We start from the raw sequence: 18459 nt of genomic DNA, 5'->3' as shown, positions 1-18459 counted from the left end.
CACTCCTCAATGATGGCTGGTATTAGAGGTTGAATCTACTACAGTAAAGGCTAGGTGCATTTTTTTTTAAAAACTCCATGTAGGGATGGGTATTTAACCATATTTCCTAGTCGTGCCCTGTTCGTCACATGTCTGGCTTCCCTGGTGGTCCAGTTCTGTGCATATGTCCATTTTTCCTGATGCTCCATTAGGAATTGGTGTCCTGGTGATCTCTGAATCTTATCTGTGGGATAGTTGAAATGCAGCAATGCTTTCTGGAGCTTCAGGGAAACTCTAAGAAGAATTGTGTACAAGCCTGGGTTTATGGGATCTTTTTTCATTTTTGAACATATCTGAATCTTAGTACCAATGAAACCCCTCAAAGAACAGCTTCCTGCTAAGGAGGCAAAATATTCTGTGCCCTTTAGTTATTAATCTTTAAAATCCTAGCAATGATTTTTTTGTTAGTTACTCTACATATGAGAACAAAAACCTGAAAAAGCCTGGACACAAGTACACAAATTGAAGTGATAGTAATGTCAGTGCCTGCCAAACACATGCTACTGAGGTCACTTCCACCTGACCCTGGATTCTTTGGTAGGGTTAACAGCTAAGGTCATTGGCATCCACTGCTATATTTCAGGTTGAGAGAATGGTACATCGGGGAGTCTATTATTGGAATGAGAGAGGACTCGGTGGATCAGAGGTCCAGGTTGTTTTTGTGAAACCAGGAGGAGTACCCCTGGTCCTCCTGGCCCCACAAAGATAATTGAAAACTACGTTCTGGGTTCCTCTTTGCCTAGATCACCAGTTGAAATGACACCGCCTAGCCGAGTTAGTCTAAAATGGGGGTCCTAAAGAAGGGCCTACCATCTGACTCAGGTGGGAGCTCCACCCGCCCATCAGTAGGCCCTTGGGAAGGTAGTGTCACCCACACCATTGGCGGGAATTGGTGGGACGTCATAGCCCGCCATTTTCAAGGCACCCCAATTCTGTCCAGCGGGGAACCTGAAAATCTCCCCCACATCACATTAAAAAAGTCCACGGCACACCACTCTGCATGAAGCAACAATAAGCAAAGCAAATCTGTAGCACTCCCTACGGCTGGCTGGAACAAGTTCATAATGTCATTATGTCATGTAATGAAACCTTCCAGAATACCTTCAGCCAGAATCAGCAACCTTAGTCCCTATACAGAATGGCAACCCGGCAAGGACCTAGTGTATCCAAGTCTCAGCTGATTTTTCTGCCTGTTTCGCGGCTCTCCCAGAGGATTAATACCAGAAGTGCATCATACAGCCCCTGGATTCCTACAAACTCATCTAATAATTACTTTACGGAATACAACCAATTACTTATGACATCATAGCTAAGCTACATTTAATTTTTCACACATTAAACCAAAAGTAACTTTTTAATAAGCTTATTGCCAATTGCTTCTCAGTCACTTAGTAAACAGGAATATATAATCATGTAAGGAACAATGTTCAGCCTTTTCATGTGCTGTTTCCCAGTTGTGACATTTCCCTCACTCAGACATTGCTCAATTATAAGTACTTTGTAAATTATTTTATCACTGGTGTTAGACTTTAACATAAATCCCTAAGGGGCTTTGTTTAGTATTAGTGTGTAGTTTATGAATGCATCACCCACACACTTGATTTGTTGTACAGAAGCATTCCATTTGTACAGGAGATTCTGCTGTTTATTAGGCTGTAATTCTCGTCAAAGAACCAAACAAATAAATGTCAACTCTTTCACAATTAACATAGTTTGCTTCCAGATTGGGATTCAGGTGCTTACCATGTGTGCCCCCTTTACATTAGAATTAGAATCAAGACAGTCAGCAAGAATATATGACTATAACAACATAGATATTAAAATTAAACAACTGGTTCTGGTTAGAAACAGAATTAGAGAGCTTTGAGGTAATAACAGATTGAGATTGTCAAATATTCCACAGGACACAATGGTTCATATGTTGCTGGATCTGGGAAAGATAGGCTTTCATCTGGGAGAGCAGTTTTTCTCAGTTGAATAGTGAAGATGTCAGGATCAATACATAATTTAAGAGTTTTGCTATCGACTTTGCAGATCAGGGAGTATTTATGCAAAACATTTCAAAGATTGAATTAGTGATGTTGAGTCCATGACAAATTAGATTTTACATGATCTGTGCAAAAGGTGGGCTTGATGAAGTCACATGATCTCTTCTATGTTTTCTCATATTCTTAGAGAAACAAACCATGGTTGGGAAGAGTTTGCAGCGTTCCAAGTTATACAGCCATGTCACATAAGTGATATGGGTAGTTTTACACAGTAATCAGTTGCTTTTCACCTCTTACAAGCTAATTGCGATGTTAATTTGATGCTTTTATAAAATCACTCAATGTTAAAAAAAATACTGGTGTTGGAATTTTGTTTGATTATCTTTTCAGATGGGAAGTTATCAAGGAGAATTTTGCACGACAACTTTCCTACAGGCAGTTAGAGGACAGGATCTATGATGGAGGAGATTATTCATGGTTAATAGAAACACTGGGCTTTGGCTGAAATTATTATTTTGTTGCAGATGAACAAATTGCAATCCTGCAAAAGAATGAGAAACTGGAATATTGACACTTCAAGGAGAATAGTATTTTTAATTCAAAAGATTACATTTTGCATGCATTCATTATATAGAAATTTTCTTTTAAAAAATGAATTCTGGTATTGGCCATCTGAAGTCATATTTACAACTGTTTAAGCAAAACAGCCTACTGCAACTGGATTAAAACATCAACTTCCTGGGTAATTTTATCATCATGGGATAACTCAAGCTAGTGAGTGTTTTAATGATGTCTTGAAAGTTCTACAGTATCGTTCACAGGTGCCTACAACATTGTTTTACATTTGTGCTGTTTGAGTTGTGTTGAGTTTAGCCTTACCACAAAATTTGCATCTCATGCCATAATCCAAACATATTGCCATTTCCTTTTTATTGTGAAACATTGTGTAGCTGTTTAACAGTTCAGTTTCATTTTCATTGAAACCAAGACTCTCAGAGTTTTATTTCAGAGTCTAAAGTTAGGGCACTGTGATTCCAATGACAACCACAGGCTAAGTACATTTTAAAGGAGTATTATGTTAGCATACGCCTGGAAAAAGCCAAAAATATTTATAGGAGTAAGCCTCAAGTTTAAATACTGGCCAATAAAGCAGTAAAGGAATGAATTCCCACAAGTCAGTGACATAGAAAGTAAGAGGGCGGTGGGTGACAACTTATTATACCTAACAAAAAAAGGTTAGCTCAAGCATGTTTTGTTTGCATTGCTGCACAAACAAACTAGCAGCATCATGATTAATCTATAGCAACAAACCCTGGTGTATGGGATTCTGTACAAGTTACCTAACTGATTTGCATTTACAATATCACAGAGCTGTAGTTGATTTTACACTTGTGAATCCCAGTATATCAAATTCCTGATCCTGATTTTAACATCGAGGAGATTCCCTGGGACAACTGGCAGAAAGAAAGCAGGAAGGCAAGTCACTTGACGCAGCTCATGGCCACTTGCTAACAACTGAATAAAAAGCATTTTTGCCAGATACCTGGAAGCAGATTACCACCCTACATAGCACAGAAAGGCTGTAAGCATATTCATAGCACAGGAGGAATAAAGAGCTTAAACATGGCTTGGGAAGGCAGCCCTCTAACAGGCCCTACGAGGGCAGAAGAATTAAAAGATAGGAGTAAACAAATGTCTAATTGATTATAAAAATTGTAAGGACTGAAGAAGTAATCAAGAATCAGGCAACATCTCCAAATGTTTGCTTGAAATGTAAGTTCCTCAAAAGTAAAATGTGAAAATACTCATTCTCCAGGGGCATCCAATCGGCGGCTCTAACTGCCATTTAATTTAAAGTCTTCACTTATTTGTTCATTTAGTTAGACATTTGGTTTTGTTTTATTTATAAAATGTTACCAAATAACTGTTGCTTATCTGTGAGAACTCACTCTATCGGCAGCTATGTTGTTTGTGGGGCTAATGTGAGGCCCCCACCCTCTTCCCTTTGCGTTTGTGAATCCATGAGTTGTTTATATTTGACATTTGGTGCAATGCTTTCTCTTGGAATGTTTGTACAAGGCAACTGTACACACACTTTCTCTCTCTCTCACAAGCCCACACACTCTCACAAACACACACAGACACACACACTCTCATACAAGCCACACGCACGCTCTCTTTGTCACACGCACACACGCTGTCATAGAAACATAGAAAATAAGAGGAGTAGGCCATTCGGCCCTTCGAGCCTGCTCCGCCATTCATCATGAATCATGGCTGATCATCCAACTCAGTAACCTGTTCCCGCTTTCTCCCCATACCCTTTGATCCCTTTAGACCCAAGAGCTATATCTAACTCCTTCTTGAAAACATACAATGTTTTGGTCTCAACTGCTTTCTGTCGTAGTGATTTCCACAGGCTCACAAATCTCTGGGTGAAGAAATTTCTCCTCATCTCAGTCCTGAAAGATTTACCCCCTATCCTTAGACTATGACCCCTGGTTCTGGACTCCCCCACCATCGGGAACATCCTTCCTGCATCTACTCTGTCAAGTCCTGTTAGAAATTTATAGGTTTCTATGAAATCCCCCCTCACTCTTCTGAACTCCAGCAAATATAATCCTAACCGACTCAATCTCTCCTCATACGTCAGTGTTGCGCACACACACTGGGTGGAATTTCACAAGGAGGTGGTTGCCATGCCCACCATCTGGAAAGCTGGGGCAAGCCCATCTCTGCCAGCCCTAGAAGCCATGATTGCATTTTGTGTGGCTCAGGCAATTAACTACCTGCAGTCGTGGGTTCCGCCCCTCTGAGGCTGGATATCCCACCCCCAAGAGCTGCTGGCCAATCAGAGGGCTGGCAGATCTTCAGTTCCACCAGCTCCTCTGGGAGTGGTGGCCACTGCTGGACTGCACCCAGCGAGAAGAACCACCATGGATGCTGGCCTCTGAACAGGTAAGTGGCCCCAGCGACCTCCTACCCCAATCAGCCAGGCCCTGGCGAGGGGTGGGGGGGTGCGATCAAGAGGGCAGGGGGTTTGTTACAGCGGGCGGTTGTGCTGCTGGGGGGTGGGGGGGCACCCTACGTGGCGAAGTGCCCATCTGCCGCAGGTAAAATACCAGCAGTGGCAGGAAGAGGCTCTTAAGTGGATGTTAATTGGCCACTTAAGGACCTCAATTGGCTGAGGGGCTGGTAGGCCACCTGTCACCTCCCCCACTGCTGGAATAATGGTAGCTGACGGGCATGGCACCCCCCCCCCCCCCACCCCACTATCCTAAATGATTTTATGCCTCCCACGCCTCCCAGCCCGCTCCTGGGGGTGGGAAGGTGTAAATTTCCGACCAGACACACGCGCACGCACACGCACAGACACACAGACACACACACTGTGGTCTTTCCAGGACTATCACAAAATTTCATTCACGTCTCCATTTCACATTTGCCTAATGTACTTCAATGACATTTACCATAAACGTGCAGGTCACACTTCCATATGTATGCTGACATGCAGCGCTACCTCTTCAATGACCACCACTGTGCTGTCACATTGCTTCTCTACAATCAAGCAAAGTCATGGAGGAACCAGAATGTTCTTCAACCAAGCAGCGGCGGGAATTAAAACAAAAATTGCTGGAAATACTCAGCAGGTCTGGCAGCATGTGTGGAGAGAGATGAAGAGTTAACGTTTCAGGTCAGTGACCTTTCATCAGAACTGGCAAAGGTTAGAAATGTAATAGGTTTTAAGCAAATAAAGCGGGGGTGGGGCAAAAGAGAACAAAAGGGAAAGTGTTGATAGGACAGAGAATGACTGATAAAGAGGTCATGGGGCAAAGGCAAAGAGTGTGTTAATGGTGTAGTGGAAGACAAAGCGTTAGTGCAGAGAGGGTGTTAAGTGACAGAATAATGAAAGCCCTAGTCAAAAGCACAAACATGAAAAAAAACAGTGGACAGCACATGGTAAAAAATAAATAAAATAAAAATAAAAAGGGGCGGGGCAGTCATGCTCTGAAATTATTGAACTCAATGTGCAGTCCTTAAGCAGCAGCATGCCTAATCGGTAAATGAGGTGCTGTTCCTCGAGCTTGCGTTGATGTCCACTGGAACACTGCAGCAAGCCCAGGACAGGGATATGGGCATTGTGAGCAGCAAATACAGTATACTAAGTTTTGAGTTTTACGGTATATTGGTGCTGTTTCCTGCTCCCGCCCCAAACTGGAAAACTTTATCAACTTTGCTTCCAATTTCCACCTTTCCCCTTTACATGGTCCATCTCCAGCACTTCCCTCCCCTTCCTCGACTTCTCGGTCTCCATCTCTGAGAATAGGCTGTCTACTAATATTCATTATAAGCCCACTGACTCCCACAGCTACCTCGACTATACTTCTTCACACCCTGCCTCCTGTAAGGACTCCATTTCATTCTCAATTTCTCCTTCTCTGACGCATCTGCTCTGATGATGCAACCTACCACAACAGTGCTTCTGATATGTCTTCCTTTTTCCTCACCTGAGAAATTCCCCCCCGCTGTGGTTGACAGGGTCCTCAACCGTGTCTGACCCATTTCCCGCACCTGTGCCGTCACCCCTTCCCCTCCCTCCCAGAACTGCAACAGGGTTCCCCTTGTCCTCACTTTCCACCCCACCAGCCTCCACATTCAAAGGATCATCCTCCGCCATTTCCACTACGTCCAACGTGATGCCACTACTAAACGCATCTTCCCTCCCGTCAGCATTCCGAAGGGATCGTTCCCTCTGTGACACACTGGTCCACTCTTTCATTACCCCCGACACCTCGTCCCCTTCCCACAGCACCTTCCCGTGCAATCGCAGGAGGTGTAATACCTGCCCCTTTACCTCCTCTCTCCTCAGTATCCAAGGCCCCAAAGACTCCTTTCAGGTGAAGCAACGATTTACTTGTACTTCTTTCAATTTAGTATACTGTATTTGCTGCTCATAATGCAGTCTCTTCTACATTGGGGGAGACCAAATGCAGATTGGATGACCGCTTTGCGGAACACTTGTACTCAGTCCGAAAACATGACCCCGCGCTTCCTGTCACTTGCAATTTCAACACACCGCCCTGCTCTCATGCCCACATCTCTGTCCTGGGCTTGCTGCACTGTTCCAGTGAACATCAACGCAAACTCAAGGAACAGCACCTTGTTTACTGATTAGGCACGCTACAGCCTACCCGACTGAACATTGATGTCAATTATTTGAGTATGACTTGCCCCCTTTTTTATTTTTAGTTTTATTTTTTATTTTTATTTTATTTTATTTTAATTTGTTTCACCATTCATTTTTGTTTTACCATGTGCCTGCCCACTGTTTTTTTCATGTTAGTGCTTTTGACTAGGGCTTTCATTATTCTGTCATTTAGCACCCTCTCTGCACTAATGCTTTGTGTTTCACTACACCATTAACACATTCTTTGCCTTTGCCCCAAGACCACCTTATCAGTTATTTTCTGTGACTCTCTGTCCTATCAACAACTTCCCTTTTGTTCTCTTTTGCCCCACCCCCACTTTATTTGCTTAAAACCTATTACATTTCTAACCTTTACCAGTTCTGATGAAAGGTCACTGACCTGAAACGTTAATTCTGCTTCTCTCTCCACACATGCCGCCAGACCTGCTGAATATTTCCAGCAATTTTAGTTTTTATTTCAGATTTCCAGCATCTGCAGTATTTTGCTTTCATTTTAGTGGCAGGAATTAAATCCTCCTGTTTGGCTCCCACCAAAAGTACTGTAGCCCTGTCCCTAACTCCATTCACCTGTCCTGGCTGCATGCTGAGGCTGAGCTGAACAGGCCTCTTTGTCTATGAGCTGAGCTTAAAGTTGACATTCTATCTTTATCAAGGCTGCTTGCTTCCAATTCCACAACCTTGTTCACCTCCATCCTTGACTCAGCCCTGCTGCCAATAATATTTTTAAAACTTTGTTATCTTAACTTCTCTTACACATCCCTTACCAGCCTCTCAAGTTCTACCCTGCATAACCCCCTAAAATCTCCCTCAAACTGCTAGGTCTCCTCCATCCTGCACTGTAAAGTGCGTTTATCCATTATCCCTGTTCTTGTAAGACGAATTCACTGCTCATTTCTCAATCTATTGAATTCAAAATCCTTATCCTTATTTACAAATTATTTCATATCGATGAACCCTATCTCTTCAACTTCCTCCAGTCTTACATCCCAGCCTGTGTTCATCAGTTCTCCAACTCTTGTCGACTATCCATCCTCTGGCATTCCGTTGTATTGTGATGCCAGTCTTCAGCCATCTTGACCTTTCTGGAAGTTCCTCCTTGATCCTCTGTCTTGCTATTTCTCTTCCCTCCTCTTCAATTACACTTTGTCATCTCTCCTAATTCTTCTTTTGCTGCTCAGCATTTATTTCTCTTCTGTGAAGCACCTTGTGATATTTTAATACATTATGAATTAAAGCAGTGTATTCCAGCAAAACATAAGTGATTGCACAGGGAGATTGAAAGTGAAATATGCTTATACATGGGTCGGTTTATATTATGGTTGTTTTGTTTGAAACTAAATCACCATCTCTGGCTGAACTGGGACGTGAGACTGATTGTTGAATAAAGCTCACTAAATGTAGTAATTGATCTGGTGGCAAAGCGCATCTGCTGAAAACCTTTCTCACATTAAGATGTCTTTCTTCAGGCAAGGAGTGTCTTCAGAACGCGAGTAGTTATGAAAGACTGTGCATCAAGTGGCAACCCTTGGCCTTGTTAGAGTATTTTATTTACACTGGCCTGGGACTTATGGTTGAGTTAGAATGGACATACACAAATTCTGCATATTTACAGACTCAAACTTGCATCTCCTTTGATAATTTTTCATTTTTAACAAAATGATTTACATTATCGAGAAAGGTAATCTATGATTGCATTAGAATCTCAATTTTTCTTTACATACTTGGACATACCATTGCAATCAGCACTGAACTATGAAGAGCAGCACTACAGCATGATGAATTATACTGGTAATTCACTCCAGAATTCGATCTCTAATGGATGAATGTGTGTGTGAGAGAGTTCATGTGATTCTGAAAAAGAGTCTTAACACTACAAACTCGCCTATGCCTATGTTACCCATTTCAGACATTTATTGCTGTACCTATAAAAAAGCTCTGAAATACAGCATAAGTGCGTTCTCTGTTTGATATAAATGTGCTTCAAGCTAGCTGATCTAAGTGCATAATTGCCAATTAGTATCATGTTTATTCCCCTCATCAGTGTTGGTGCTGCTTTGTGCTTTGTTCCCAGCTGCTTCATATATGTGCTGCTTTAAGAAGTACTGGCAACTGACAGCATGTTTACAGTGGCCTGACAGGAAACTCACAATTTCACATCCAAACTTAGGAATTGTATACATGCTTTGAGTGAGATTTGGTAGTGAGGGGAACAATTTAATTCATTTTAAACTTCAGGGATCATATTGATCTCCAGGACTGTAATATTTAAATTTGCAAATCAACATTTGACCCCTCGGAAAATAAGTGTCAAGTAGCAGCTATAACTGAAATATGGCTTTACACTTCTTCCGATTTTATATCCATGTTTGTGAACTAACCCCTCACCTTGAGGACTTAGCTGTCATGTGCTTACCTAGCTCACACCACCTGTCAGGCATGTAGACTCTGTTGCACGCTGCAGCTTCATAGACTCTGCTTACTGCTGATCTTTTTTAAAAATGATATTTTAAAGGTAAAGGTGTCAGTATATGGCATTGCAAACATATTGAATGTTTTCTACTTTTACTTAGAATTGGGGTGGGGAGAAAGGAGAGAGGGAAGGAAGAAAAAAAGTTTCACTAATTCATGTGCCCCCTTTGCCCATTGACTCAGATTAAGGCCTGTATTTATGTTTGAATAAATATTTGATAAATTTTAAAACAAGCATATATTTACAATAATCTGAATATTGAATTGAAGAGATTTCATCAACTATAATATATATTGGGCCCGACATTTCTTGCTGGGTCCATTTGCAGATTGCTTCTTAAAGAACCTGTGGCAGTGATATGACATTTGTTTGATCTTTTTATTTTGACATTTAATTCTTTTATTTTAACATATTCACACTTCAGGTATGGGAAGCACACTATTGCACTGACAAGCCCCACCAGCACAAAAATGGATCATTAACAGGGGAGACAGTGCAGCATGTTAAACACTGACTTTTCATATCTAACCTGGGTTTGAGTCCTACTCAGGCAGATGGAATGAATTTTCCTCTGTCTGCCTGCTGCAAGGGCTCTTTGTGATATGTAGTTTCAGTACTCATAATTCCATTGTTAATGGGCATTGACCCACAGCCCAAAACTCCCCCTAATCGAGCATTAATTGGGAATCCTACTCAGAGATAACAGAATGCCGAGAGTGGGAAGTGAAAAGTCAGTGCAATAAAGATGCATTTGTGCAATTGGGCTTGAGGGAGCTTTACTGTACATAGAACAATATTGTGCCAGATCTGGGAGTGCACGGTGCTGACACAGTAACCTGGATTGGAAAGTGCTCCATCTCCCAGCACTAACATTTTGAGCAAAAATAAATGGAATGGAATTCTGCTCAATAGTTTTCTACACCAATAAAATGCCAAGCTATTATTTAAAAATAGCAGATACAATTAGCTCTCATCTTGCTCCTGAACTGGAATGTTACATGGTTATCTTACACACATATAGACTTTAAAAAGAAATAGTTCTCCCTTCCACCCTGGGCATCGAAAGTAATTGTGCTGTTAAGATAAATTTGATATTTTAGGATAGCTTGCAACGTGCCTGCAGCACTGCAATAGGTAGGAACAGAGCTATGCCATCGAAGTAATTTGTATGACAACCTCGCTGTAGAGAATATACCCAGTTCTGTGGCAGCAGCTAAACCAAGACAGCGTCCCTGTCGGGAAATCCCTCTCCGTGAGCATGTAAGATCCTCAAATAGTGATTGCTTCAGTTGGTTATGCTGTTTGGGTATCTAGAATAAAGGAGACTGCAAGTTCAAACATTGACTGTTTTATAAATAAAAACAAAAAATGCTGGAAATACTCAGCAGGTCTGGCAGCATCTGTGAGGAGAGAAGCAGAGTTAATGTTTCATGAACGTTTGATGAAAGGTCACTGACCTGAAACGTTAACTCTGCCTTTTTCTCCACAGATGCTGCTAGCCCTGCTGAGTATTTCCAGCATTTCTTGTTTTTATTTCAGATTTCCAGCATCTGCAGTACTTTGCTTTTATTTGACTGTTTTATAAAACCTTGTATCTTCCACAGGTATTAAAAAGTCCATTGAAATTTAAGGGGTTGACAGTGATTTTCTTTATAAATAAATTATTTCCATTAATAGAGGACAAAAGGTGAAATTCCCTCTACAAAAAAACTACAGCGATTTTAACTTGCTCACTTTTTTTCTCTCATTTATAATATATTTGACATTGCTTTCTTTATGTAGCCACACTAAGGAGATTACCACTGATAAAGCTTTAACATTGCTCCAATTTGATGGGCTTTCTCTCTGCATCGAACACTGAAAAACATGACTGCTATTAATTATTATACAAAGAGTGCTCTGGAGGTGTTTAATGCAAACAAAAAGCAATACTGAAATATAATAAAGGTGTAAATATGCCAGAAAATAAGATCCTTGGGGTGCATTACTTTCCATTGTCATCTCTGGTAGTATGTTTTAGCAAGTCATTTCTGGAAATTGAATGTTTGTCACTCCGAGGCACCATTACGTTTAATTCCCCAAAAACCCTACCAATAATTTTGGACTTGATGCTGGTTTTGCTTACTACTCTCTGCCAGTGCTGGGGGAAGGATGTTTTTTCCATAGCTAAGAAACTGTTTTGTTTCCAGCAAACCTCTTAAGTGCATTTCTGCTGAGCCTTATTCACCTGCTATTTTCCGCTAACTAGTGCTCATCGTGATGAGGAGGACAAAAACAAGAATATTTTAAATTGGAGTTAACATTTTATTGTAATTGTGCAGTAATTAGGCATTTTACAGGAAATGAGAATCACCTGTCAGTAATGATGTGTTAATGATCTATGAGTGCAAAGCCAGATAACCATCAAACTCAAGACGCACAACTGAACTTCACTGCAGGTGACTTCGCTAACTGTGCTTTGCTTTTTGTTTTCTCCCTTTACTCTTTCTTTCCGCTCTTTTCTTCTGTCCTGCTGTTCTGTTAGCTTGGATGAGCCGACCTTATCAGCAGCCTCCACGTTAGAGCACATATCAACGCCGCCAGGCGACCAACAGCCGAAATGTCCGCGACCTCGGACGCTGCAGAGGCAGCAGAGCCTCCAGCAGCCGCTGCAGCAGCATAGACCTGTCCACAGCCAGCCCACCACCAGCCAGAGCCTTGGGCAGCTTCAGTTCCAACAGCAGACAACCTCCGGCAGCAGGTCTCCTTACAGAGCCCAGCACAGGCCAAGCGGTACGGCGGGCTCACGCAATCGTCCAGCCGGAGGCCGCAGCCGCTCCAATCCTGGGAGCTGGGATTACGTGATGGGACAACTCCGTAATCGAGGGTTAGATATGAAGTCTTTCCTGTAAGTCTCTTCTTTTTCCTTTCCACCTCAAAGAGTGCTTTCCATACTCCCCATAATAAATCTGATTGTACTTTTATTTGGACTGCACCTATTAAGAGGTGTGAGAACGCCCTTTCAATTCTCAATCTTTAAGTTTTGCTAACTTTACCCTCAGCAACATTTTGAACTATGGGGTTCTGCAGAAAAAACTGTAACTGAAATAGGGTTTATGTTCGGAATTACAGCATCTCCTTAACCAATCATCAAGTTTATAGACGAGAACCACACTGCAATCTTAACTTATCCCACCCCACTTCAGGTCCAGGGCATAATGCACAGGTCCAGAGCTTGTCAAAACAGTTGGGTTCAGAGAGGCAGAATTTACAGGCCACTGTGTTGTCGAACTTCTTGCTGCCCCTGGCAACTACTACTGAGCTGTCATTATTCTGGAGGTAGAAATAGAAAGTGCACGAGAACACAACGGGCTCACCGCTACCTGCTCAAGGGCAATTAAGGGTGAGCAATAGATGTTGGCCTTGTCAGTGATGTCACATCCCAAGAACAAATAAAAAAAAATTGGTGTTTCCAGAGAAGATGGTAAATCAGACCTTTTAGATTGTTGGAAATGAACAGGAGAAAACATGTATGAAGTTTTTTTTTAAAGGTACATGACCCTGGATCTTGTGCCAATAGAATTTCTCACCTTTGCTTATTTGTCTTCTGAAACTCAAATGTTTGATATTTGAAGCAGGGATTTGTAAATGCTGAAGTTATCCTTCATTCAAAAAAAATATTTAAACCATCTTTTGTTTAGCGAAAGAAAACCACCCAGTGCATTCAAGCAAGTACATCAACTAGTGTTGCGTCAAATGCATCTTTTGCAATTTTCATGCATGCTAATGCAAACAAAAATAGAAAAATATCCAGTCATGTTGAGTACATGATGTCTTACAAAGTCAACGTGCGTCATGTGCGATTCCTCTGAACTATTTCTCCACCTGCTATCAGGTGCAGCATGGTGGAAAAGTCCAACTGGATAATGGGAACAAGCATGTAACCTTGTCAAATACCTAAAGAATGAAAATGGCTTTGTTCTCCACGTTTTCAGAAGTTGAAGGGAAAGCACATTTGACGCAGCACTAGTATTCACTCTAATCAGACTATTGTTCATCAGTAGTACATGGAGACAGGTATGTATGCGATTCTACAATGGAATGCTGTTGAACTGTCATGTTGGCATCTGATGAGCTGGTGAAGGCGGAGTATGCCTCGAGCAACCATTTAGCATAATGATGTAGCTCTGATGAGTTCAACAATTGTCCTGGTTTTGTGAATTTTGAATAAACAATATTAAGTTTATATTTCAGCACAGTCTCATTAAGCCAGAAAAGAAAATCGTTTCTTGGACATACTCATACCAAAGTAGCAAATTTCTTTTTCAATTAAAAAAAAAACCTTTGTAAAATCTATTTAGTGGACCATTATTTTTTATATAATCGATCTCTGATTATCCATGTGGGAACCGGGGTTTGCTCTGTACCTGTTCCATTGTACTCATGGCCTAGACTGGATCTGCAGTTTGCTATGTGCTTTCTGTGCTGAGGATCCACAGTTCATTAGGTTACAATTTCAGTTATGGTTGATACTAGATGCTTGATTTTAGCAAAGTTGAATTATGATGAGCAATTACTAAACATAATTTTCACAATTAACAAAAGTCTAACAGTATTTGCACAAGATTGCCAAATGAGGTCATTAGAGGGAAAATTGCGATGTTTTGTAAAAATATATATATGGATCCAAAATTTTGTTTGGTATTAAAAATCTGGGTTCAAATGTTAAGAAGCTTTATTAGTTGGAGAATGACTGACTGCTAAGATTTCAGTGTGAGTTCCAATCAAGGGTCAAAATGGTGTAGGATTCATGTGGGCTCTGGGCAATGCAAAACAATTCCTTGGCAATGCCAAGAGACCCAAGGAAGAGGCATATAAATTTGCCAGGAAAAACAACAGACCTGAGGATTGGGAGCAGTTTAGAATTCAGCAAAGGAGGACCGAGGGATTGATTAAGAAGGGGAAAATAGAGTACGAGAGCAAGCTTGCGGGGAACATAAAAACTGACTGTAAAAGTTTCCATAGGTATGTGAAGAGAAAAAGATTGGTGAAGACAAATGTAGGTCCCTTACGGTCAGAAACAGGGGAATTTGTTATGGGGAATAAAGAAATGGCTGACCAACTAAATGCATACTTTGGTTCTGTCTTCACAAAGGAGGACACAAATATCATACCAGAAATGTTGGGGAACACAGGGCTTAGTGAGAGAGAGGAACTGAAAGAAATCAGTATTATTAGAGGAATGGTGTTGGGGAAATTGATGGGATTGAAGGCCGATAAATCCCCAGGGCCTGATGGTATGCATCCCAGAGGACTTAAGGAAGTGGCCCTAGAAATAGTGGATGCATTGGTGGTCATCTTCCAAGATTCTATAGACTCAGGAACAGTTCCTACAGCTTGGAGGGTAGCTAATGTAACTATTTAAAAAGGGAGGTAGAGAGAAAGCAGGGAATTATAGACCAGTCAGCCTGATGTTGGGAGTGGGGGAAATTCTAGAGTACATTATCAAAGATTTTATAGCAGAGCACTTGGAGAACAGTGGTAGAATCGGACAGAGTCAGCATGGATTTACGAAAGGGAAATCATGCTTGACAAATCTACTAGAATTCTTCGAGGATGTCACTAGTAGAGTTGATGAGGGGGAGCCAGTGGATGTGGTTTATTTGGACTTTCAGAAGGCTTTTGACAAAGTCCCACATAAGAGATTAGCATGTAAAATTAAAGCGCATGGGATTGGGGGTAGTGTATTGCGATGGATAGAAAATTGGTTGGCAGACAGGAAACAAAGAGGGATAAATGGGTCTTTTTCCGAATGGCAGGCAGTGACTAGTGGGGTACCACAGGGATTGCTGCTAGGACCCCAGCTATTCACAATATACATTAATATTTATTTTATTTTATTTTTTATTTTATTTTATTTAGAGATACAGCACTGAAACAGTGTGTATGCCGACCAACAACCACCCATTTATACTAATCCTACATTAATCCCATATTCCCTACCACATCCCCACCATTCTCCAACCACCTACCTACACTGGGGCCAATTTGCAATGGCCAATTTACCTAACAACCTGCAAGTCTTTGGATGTGGGAGGAAACCAGAGCACCCGGCGGAAACCCACGCGGTCACAGGGAGAACTTGCAAACTCCTCACAGGCAGTACCCAGAACTGAACTTGGGTTGCTGGAGCTGTGAGGCTGCGGTGCTAACCACTGCGCCACTGTTTAGATGAGGGAACTAAATGTAAATCTCCAAATTTGCAGATGACACAAAACTGGGTGGGAGGGTGAGTTGTGAGGAGGATGCAGGGAGGATGCAGAGAGGCTTCAGGGTGATTTGGACAAGTTGAGTGAGTGGGCTAATGCATGGCAGATGCAGTATAATGTGGATAAATGTGAGGTTATCCACTATGGTAGCAAAAACAGGAAGGCAGATTATTATTTGGCTATAAACTGAGAGGGGAATATGCAGTGAGACCTGGGTGTTCTCGTACACTAGTCGCTGAAGGTAAGCATGCAGGCGCAACAGGCGGTAAAAAAGGCAAATGGTATGTTAGCCTTCATAGCGAGAGGACTTGAGTACAGAAGGGATGTCTTGCTGCAATTATACAGGGTCTTGGTGAGGCCGCACCCGGAATATTGTGTGCAGTTTTGGTCTCCTTATCTGAGGAGGGATGTTCTTGCTATAGAGGGAGTGCAGCGAAGGTTTACCAGACTGATTCCTGGGATGGTGGGACAGACGTATGAGGAGAGATTGAGTCGGTTAGGATTATATTCACTGGAGTTCAGAAGAGTGAGGGGGGAATCTCGTAGAAACCTATAAAATTCTCACAGGACTTGACAGGGTAGATGCAGGAAGGATGTTCCCGATGGTGGGGGAGTCCAGAACCAGGGATCATAGTCTAAGGATACGGGTAAACCTTTCAGGACTGAGATGAGGAGAAATTCTTTCACCCAGAGAGTGGTGAGCCTGTGGAATTCGCTACCACAGAAAGCAGTTGAGGCCAAAACATTGAATATTTTCAAGAAGGAGTTAGATATAGCTCTTGGATTTAAAGGGATCCAAGGGTATCGGGCGAAAGCTGGAACAGGCTACTGAGTTGGATGATCAGCCATGATCATAATGAATGGCAGAGCAGGCTTGAAGGGCCAAATGGCCTACTCCTGCTCCTATCTTGTATGTTTCTATGACCCCTTGATTTTCATGTGTTTGAATCCCACTATAACTAAAGCCCCCACTGGATGTCCCAGAATTGTTTGAATTATAATGTATTAGGGCATTTAGTAAAGGGTAATTCACTTCCATTTGATAGGTTTCTGCTCAGTTTCTCATTTTGGGATGCTGAGACATTTAAATCTGAAAAACATCTTGTCAATGATTGCTAAATACCCCCGGATTTTATTGTTGGTTTAAGTTATGCAATATGCTGAATAAACAGCATATTTGGTGCTAACATTATCCATTTGTTAGTAATGGAGGATACTGGAGAGAAGATGTCTATTTAACTTGAAAGTATTAGAGTAATGAATTAATCCTGGTTAGTTTGTGAAACAAAGATTTAAATTGAATATGCAGTACAACACTTTAGAATAACCATCTGATTTTTTTTTAATGGGGAGGTTAGGAGGTAATGAAATAAAGTTCATTATCACAGAGGATTTCTATGTACATGTTGGTCCTTCAAATGCCTGAAGACATAGCAATCCCTCAGGTACCTTTTTAAGATCTAGAAATATTGCTCTGCTAGACACCCTGAAAAGTAGGAGTACAAATTTCTCTGACTCTCTTGCCTCTAGATAATCATATCCCCACAGTTGGGAATGGATGGTCATGCAACGAGCATGGATGGGAATTCTTTGATATGCAGTGTGCTTAAACAAAACTTTTGAGATGCATATGCGAAATATAAAAGTTTCAGGAGGTTTAGAATATTAAGTGGATGTGGAAAATATAGATTAGGATATGGATTAATTATTTAAAAAAATGTTTGAAGCACGTAATATGATGCAGTATTCTATTGAGACAGTTAACTATTCTTGCCCTCTTTGGCTGTATTTAGTAGTACATGAAGTAACTTCAGTTTACTCACTCCAGTATGGTGCTGGCAGCGTCTACACTGGTGCCAAGTCAAGTTTAGCATATGTTCCTATGAAAAGTCTACCAGTGTGCCCATTTGTAATTGCTAGCCAGTGACCTAACTTGGGTGAGGGCAAAATCCAGCTTGGGCTACCAAAGGGATGGAGATCATCATGGCTATCCATATTCCAGGCATACTGATGAGTCGCTTAGTTTATCAAAGGATGATAACTGCATGCAACAATAACTTTAAAAAAAACTATACCATGCAGAGAAGGGTGAAAATTGTTTTTTAAAAAGTACCAAATTCCATCATGAAATGACTGATGGTGAATGGTTTTTCACTAGTACTTGCTCATCAAAATACAATTCATAAATTAAAGGAGGGCTGACTTAAGAAAAACATTGAGAAACTTGTCATTTATTGACAGAAAATACAAGATCAAAAGTTTGCCAAACACCCTTTAATGAAAACTATGATCCTTTTAAAATAGCAAATGGCTTTACGTTTGTCAACACTGTTTTAGATTTTAGTATTGAGAGAGGTCAAGGTGGTTCTTCTCCCGCTCATCTTATCTATAACAACATTTCACTAATTTGAACAGTTCTCAACATACTGCAACTCTAAATATTGTACAATATTTAAACAATTAACAGGTATATTGGTTCATTCAAGTTAAATATTACATTTGCTA

At 41.2% G+C, this 18459-nt stretch overlaps 1 protein-coding gene across 7 annotated transcripts in view; it reads left to right on the top strand.

Moving 5' to 3' along the window:
• The window catches only part of LOC137377033 (synaptotagmin-7-like), a 1016894-nt gene that overhangs the window by 731685 nt on the left and 266750 nt on the right, over window positions 1–18459 (top strand). For 5 of the 7 annotated variants that reach the window (XM_068046201.1, XM_068046200.1, XM_068046196.1 and 2 more), the window contains one exon: window positions 12231–12593. The exons of the other annotated variants lie outside the window; for them this stretch is intronic. In XM_068046201.1, the coding sequence (XP_067902302.1) occupies window positions 12231–12593 (363 nt within the window). The remainder of the gene's footprint in view (window positions 1–12230; window positions 12594–18459) is intronic. 7 annotated transcript variants of the gene reach the window in all.

This window comes from Heterodontus francisci, chromosome 14 (assembly GCF_036365525.1).
Source record: "Heterodontus francisci isolate sHetFra1 chromosome 14, sHetFra1.hap1, whole genome shotgun sequence".
Classification (NCBI taxonomy): domain Eukaryota; kingdom Metazoa; phylum Chordata; class Chondrichthyes; order Heterodontiformes; family Heterodontidae; genus Heterodontus; species Heterodontus francisci.
The sequence above is the reverse complement of the archived record's forward strand: the minus strand, read 5'-3'. Positions and strand labels throughout refer to the sequence as shown.